Source organism: Sinocyclocheilus grahami, unplaced genomic scaffold, assembly GCF_001515645.1.
Source record: "Sinocyclocheilus grahami isolate Dianchi unplaced genomic scaffold, SAMN03320097.WGS_v1.1 scaffold1560.1, whole genome shotgun sequence".
NCBI lineage: Eukaryota > Metazoa > Chordata > Actinopteri > Cypriniformes > Cyprinidae > Sinocyclocheilus > Sinocyclocheilus grahami.
This window is the reverse complement of record NW_015506739.1, coordinates 27,255-33,746: the sequence shown is the minus strand read 5'-3', so window position 1 is coordinate 33,746 and position 6,492 is coordinate 27,255. Positions and strand designations below refer to the sequence as shown.

General features: G+C 37.3%; 1 protein-coding gene across 1 annotated transcript in view; it reads right to left on the bottom strand.

Annotated features, from left to right (window-relative positions):
* LOC107571184 (ankyrin repeat and SAM domain-containing protein 1A-like) overlaps positions 1–6,492 on the bottom strand; it is a 33,206-nt gene that overhangs the window by 6,074 nt on the left and 20,640 nt on the right. Inside the window, exon 4 of the mRNA XM_016257476.1 lies at positions 1,171–1,467. Coding sequence (XP_016112962.1) covers positions 1,171–1,467 — 297 coding nt within the window. The remainder of the gene's footprint in view (positions 1–1,170; positions 1,468–6,492) is intronic.

Below are 6,492 nucleotides of genomic sequence, written 5' to 3'. Positions count from 1 at the left end.
GCACTGGATAGCTGGCCAATCACAGCACACCTCGCTTTTCAGACCGATGAGCTTTGTAAAAATCGACGCGTTTCAGAAAGGCGGGGCATAGAGGAGAAACAATAATGTACAGTATGTGGAAAATAATGTGTTTTTTGAACCTTAAACCGCATAAACACATTTCATTACACCAAATACACACAATAATGTTCTTTTTAGCAACATCATATGACCCCTTTAAAGCTGCGACAGTTGAGTGCATGAAGTGTTCAACATTCAGCACTTTGTTTTTTTCAGTTATTTAACTGAATCATCCAGGTATTTAAAGTGCACTTTTTCTTTTTGGAATTTTACACATTTTTCTACAAAACGTTATAGAATATTGCATAAGTACGCGATTTTTAGACGCACCTTATGTTCAGAATGGAACACTAGCACACTGCACAATAACCACTGAATATTAAAAAAAACAAATATGTGACCCTGGACCACAAAACCAGTCTTAAGTGTCAATTTTTCGAAAATTGAGATTTATACATTTTCTGAAAGTGGAATAAATAAGCATTCCATTGATGTATGGTTTGTTAGGATATGACAATATTTGGCCGAGATACAACTATTTGAAAATCTGGAATCTGAGGGTGCAAAAAAATCTAAATATTGAGAAAATCACCTTTAAAGTTGTCCAGATGAAGTTCTTAGCAATGCATATTACTAATCAAAAATTAAGTTTTGATATATTTACGGTAGTAAATTTACAAAATATCTTCATGGAACATGATCTTTACTTAATATCCTAATGATTTTTTACATAAAAGAAAAATGGATCATTTTGACCCATACAATGTATTTTTGGCTATTGCTACAAATATACCCGTGCTACTTATGATTGGTTTTGTGCTCCAGGGTCACATAAATGCAGTTTTAATCCAATTTTATGTAAAAAATAAAAAAATAAAAGATAAAAAGTCCTATAATTTGGCAGTTTGACAAGGAAATTCAGTTAGTCCTTGGATACAGAAAATGTACATAATGCAGCACACTTAAGTACAGAACTACTATCCAATTTCGTCCCAAAACGTCTTGAGTGCTTGAATGTGAATCATTGCTCGATTCCTGAATGTGAGATTGACATAAACAGTGTGTTGAAAATTCAGCACAGACCCTGATCTCAGATCTGCCCTTCCTCACCTGATAGTTGAGATCCACGCCGGCGGCCAGCAGCACCTCCACCACGGCCAGGTGTCCGTTGCGGGAAGCCAGGTGGAGAGGGGTGTGCTTCTTGGTGTTAGAGCTGAGCAGGTTGGGATGAGCGCTCAGCAGAAGTTTGACCACCTCCAGCCGGCCATAGAGCGCAGCCAGGTCAAGTGGCGTCTCAAACTTGTTGTTGCGCATGGTGGGGTCGGTCAGCTCCTCCAGCAGCAGCTGCACCACCTGAGTGTGTCCGTACTGAGCCGCACAGTGCAGCGGCGTCTCGTTGTCGTTGTTCTGCGGAGAGAGGGATGAGGATAGGAGAGGGAGATGTTCACATCGCTTCGCAATAAAGCTGGCTTTTTTGAGAATTAATCAAAAACAGAGCAGAACTGTGGAAGATTCATAACTTTTGGGACAAACCACAGCAGCCAAACACCTGACTGAATTTATGAATTTACATGAATGACACCCTTATTCATCCAAGTATTTTATGGAGAAAGACACACAGAGCAGAGAAGAACATGCAAGCTTGACCGCATGCAGACGACGTGACAAGATCTGCAATCATACAAATCAGTGTTTGCATTTGAATTTTGATTTTGAACACTGCGTGTAAATATACTATTTATAACCCATCCAACTTATTTTTGTTAAATGTTTATGCTTGGGGAATTGATCTTTTTTTATTCATTCATCACGAGTGGCTCAAAAGATTTAGATCGGTATGATCTTTTAATGTCTCTTCTGCTCATCAAGGCTGCATTTATTTGATCAAAAAAATACAGTAAACGGTAATATTGTGAAATATTATTCAAATATAAGATACACGTTTTTTTTATGTAAATACATTTTAAAATGCAATTTATTCCTGTAATGCAAAGCTGAATTTTCAGCTCTATGTTTATTGTACAATTTGTATCCATTATTATTTGCATTTTCATTATTATATCATCACTATTATGATGATGATGATGATAATTATATTAATACTAAATAATTTAACTGTACAATTTATTATGATTATAATTTTTGTTGTTGTTGTTTAAATATAATTATTATATTACCAATATTAATAAAAATATTTTGTGTAATTTTTTTCATTATAATTGTTGTTGTGGTTAATGATATAATACACAAAAATTAATTTCATTGTACAATTATTATTAGTGATACTAATATATTTACATTTGCATTTAGACATTTAGCAGACGCTTTTATCCCAAGCGACTTACAACTGAGGACAATGAAAGCAATCAAAATCAACAAAAGAGCAATGATATGCAAGTGCTATAGCAAGTCACAGTTAGCCTAACGCAGCACACGTAGCAAGGTTTTTTTTTGATCATATAATAAATAAAAAGAAAACGGATAGAATGTCCAGGAGGTTGTTCTGTGTGAGAAAGGCTGAGACTTGGGTTAAGGATGGGTTAAGGGTGGGTTTCTTAAGTAGTGGGGTTATACGAGCCTGTCTAAATGCTGAGGGAAAACACCAGTGTGAAGGGATGTGTTAATGATGTGAGTGAGTGCAGGTACAACTGTATGAAAAATGGCTTGAAGAAGATGAGATGGAATAGGATCAAGCGGACTAGTAGGAGGATGATTAGAAAGGATGAGTTTGGAGACTTCTGCCTCAGAGAGTGAAGGACGTATGTTTGCTGGTAAGATGTGTTTGACAGTTTGTGGTGTGGAGAATTGTGCACTGATAGTTGTAATTTTATTAATGAAGAATGTGCCAAAGTCATCAGCTGTTAGAGTTGATGGAGGAGGGGGAGGAGGAGGACAAAGAAGGGAGGAAAATGTTTTAAAGATCATGCAAGGGTTAGACGAATTTTAAATTTTGTTATGATAGTATGTCCTTTTAGCAGTGGAGACATTAGCAGAGAAGGAAGAGAGGAGTGACTGACACACATTAAGGTCAGTAAGATTTTGGGATTTACGCCACACCCTTTCAGCAGCCCTGAGCTTAGAACGATGCTCGTGGAGAACATCAGATAACCAAGGGGCAGAAGGGGTGGTACGGCCTGGCCTGGAAAACAAGGGGCAGACAGTGTCTAAACAAGATGTAAGAGTGGAGCAGAAAGTATCAGTAGCACTGTTAGCATCAAGAGCTGATAATTGTTTAGGGGGAGGAAGCGAAGATGAAACCATAGCAGATAGCCGGGAGGGTGAGTGTGAGCGTAGGTTACATCGAAAGATGACATGTGGAGGGGTATGTGTTGTGTTAGGAGCCATGTTAAGGTTAAGAGTGAGAAGGAAGTGATCCGAGGTGTGCAGTGGAGTAACAAGCACATGATCAGTGGAGCAGTGTCGTGTGTAAATAAGGTCCAGTTGGTTGCCTGATTTGTGAGTAGCCGTAGTTAACACTCTCTTGAGATCAAAAGAGGCAAGCAGAGTGTGGAAGTCTGCAGCCTGAGGTTTATCTAGGTGGATGTTGAAGTCTCCAAGCATTACTAGGGGAGTACATTTCCTCAGGAAAATTTGAGAGCAGCACATTTAATTCTTCCACGAAGTTACCTTGTGGTCCTGGGGGTTGATAAACAACTATAAAATGGATTTTAAAAAGGGTGGGTAATAGTATATTATAATACAACATATTTTCTACTTTTTCTAAGAAAATCGAATTATTGTTATTGTAATTATTGTTATTCTAATTGTTATTCTTGAGAGCGAGAGACACACACACAGAAAGAGAAAGGTCACAGTAAGAGCCAATGGGACACAGAGGGAGAACAAAACTACACCTTGCCGTTTCCCCCCAACAGACGAAAAAACTAAAACACAGCAAGCCCTTTATTCTTCACACTGAATAAAGGAAAACCACAACACACACACACTAGAATCAGATCCTGTAATATCGGCTCTCACATCTTTAGAGCGACTGTGAGCTTGAGCGCAGAGTTCTCCAGCAACACAAACACAACCGATCCTGAGAGCCCTGAGGAAACACCTGGAGTCACCTCACATCAAACACCATCCGTCTCGTGCTCCTTTCCTGAACGCAGAGCTTCTCTCAAGAGAACGAGCTGTGCGTCAGCAACTTTTCATTTCTCTGCTGAGGAACCGGACACCACAGAGTGCCAAAGTCTTTCAACATAAAACCGGCTTCACACAACAGATTCATTTTCATGTTGATTCCGGACCAGCGCTGACAGAAGTAGTGAGCTTTCACCGTTTAAAAACAACACGTGTGCAACAGAATGACGAAGCATGTTAGCGCTCAAGAGCCCAGGAAGGAACTACCTCTAAAATGCTAATGGACTAGCTTAAAAAATTAAATGTGATGAGAAAATGACATAAAATAGGTAATTTAAAACTGTACTTGGAGTCACCGTCAGATGGCTGGTGCTCATGCAGGTGATGCGAGTTTGCATCTGGCTTGCAAGCCCTTCTTTTCTCCCTCTTCTTCCCATCATATGCTTACTTTCTACTGCTATATCAATGAAAGTGGTACAAAACAACAACTGGACTAAATTCTCTTTTGTAAGTTGCTTCGGATAAAAGCGTCTGCTAAATGAAAGCAGCTCCTGGGTATAAGCAGATTTGCTAATTTTTACCAGACGTAGCTGCTAAATTAAACTGCAAAAAAAAAAAAAAAAAGATAGAAGAATGATTTGCTCATGAATTGAACACCGCTACTGCTCTCATAAACAGAGGCTAGTATGGATATGTCAATGATTAATGACCAAAAATTGAGTCTGTTCCAGTGTAGTTCTTGCCAACTGAAAATCATTTTAGTTAACAGAAATAAAGATGAAGTTTAATACAATATACATATTAGACGAAAAACTTAAACGCAATATTTAAATTAAAATTTTAAATGTTTATTTTCTAATAAGGTAACTTTCATTATAATAATAAAATAGTTATTGTTTTTAACAATATTAATACATTGCAAATGTTGTATTCATCATCATCTTAATAATAATAATAATAATAATTAGTATTATTATGCCAACAATATTCATAAAAATAATTTTATTGTACATTTTTAATTCTGCATAATTACCATTGCTATTACAACTAAAATGATTAAAAATAAATATGAAGCAATAAAGCTAGAGCACATTTAAAACATACATTTTAGATGAAAACTTAAACTTACTAAACTTAAACTTGACAAAATTAGACATTTTGCCCTGGCAACTAACATAAATAAAAGGTAAGTTTAAGTACTAAAATGAACAAACTAAAACTAAAATAAATAATAAATAAATTCAAGCTACACCGAATACTTAAAACAAAAATGGAAAATATGAAAATAACTAATTCAAAATATTAATAAATGTTTGTATATTAGTATAAAATATCATACATAAATAGTATATAAATACTATAAATGTAAATAAATAAGTATAAATAATAAATAAGTATATAAATCTGTTCCTTTATTCCTTTTATAAAGTTATCATATGACTTCAAAATTTACACCAGTCATATAGACATCATTTTTGACATTTTAATTGGCACTTTTGGCTCCATAAAGCCTCCAATCGTAATTGCATGGAAAACGGCTACCAGCACATTTATCAAAATTCCTCCTTATGTGTTTTCCATAACAAAAAGTAAATCATACAGGTTCGGAACAACATGAGGGTGAGCAAAAGATGACAATTCAGATTTTTGGGTAAACCACCCCATTCACAGTCTAAAGTGATGGCCTTTCCTGAGCTCCGGACTAAACAAACCGCCGGAGCTCCTCTCGGTGTTTAATAAGCCCAATGACTCCTCAGCTCAGAGAACTGTCATCCCACATCTGAGCACATGTGCCCTTCCTGAGGGAACAAACCACATAAATACATTACAACAACGCACTAGTTTCACATAAGCGTATTCACAGTTTCACTGTATGAAATTAATATCACACAGAGACATAAATACAGGCTGGCGTGTTGGCATATGTGGGGATTATTCTGAAGGCTTATGATGATATGCAGCATGCCAGGTCAGCGCACATGCGTACGGATGAGGATAATCACTGCTGAGTGCTGACCTACCATGTGATGTCATACCATTACATCATCAGCACATAACCTGAGAGAGGGGGAGGGGTGATTACATCATCAGTGTGTGCCTGCGGGAACACCTGCTGCCACCAGAGCAGCGCACGAGAGGAACACGAACACACACACACAAACACAAACACACACAAACACTCTCTCTCTCTCTCACACACACACAAACACACACACACACAAACACTCTCTCTCTCTCACACACAAACACAAACACACACACACAAACACTCTCTCACACACACACATACACACACACACACAAACACACTCTCTCTCACACACACACATACACACACACAAACAC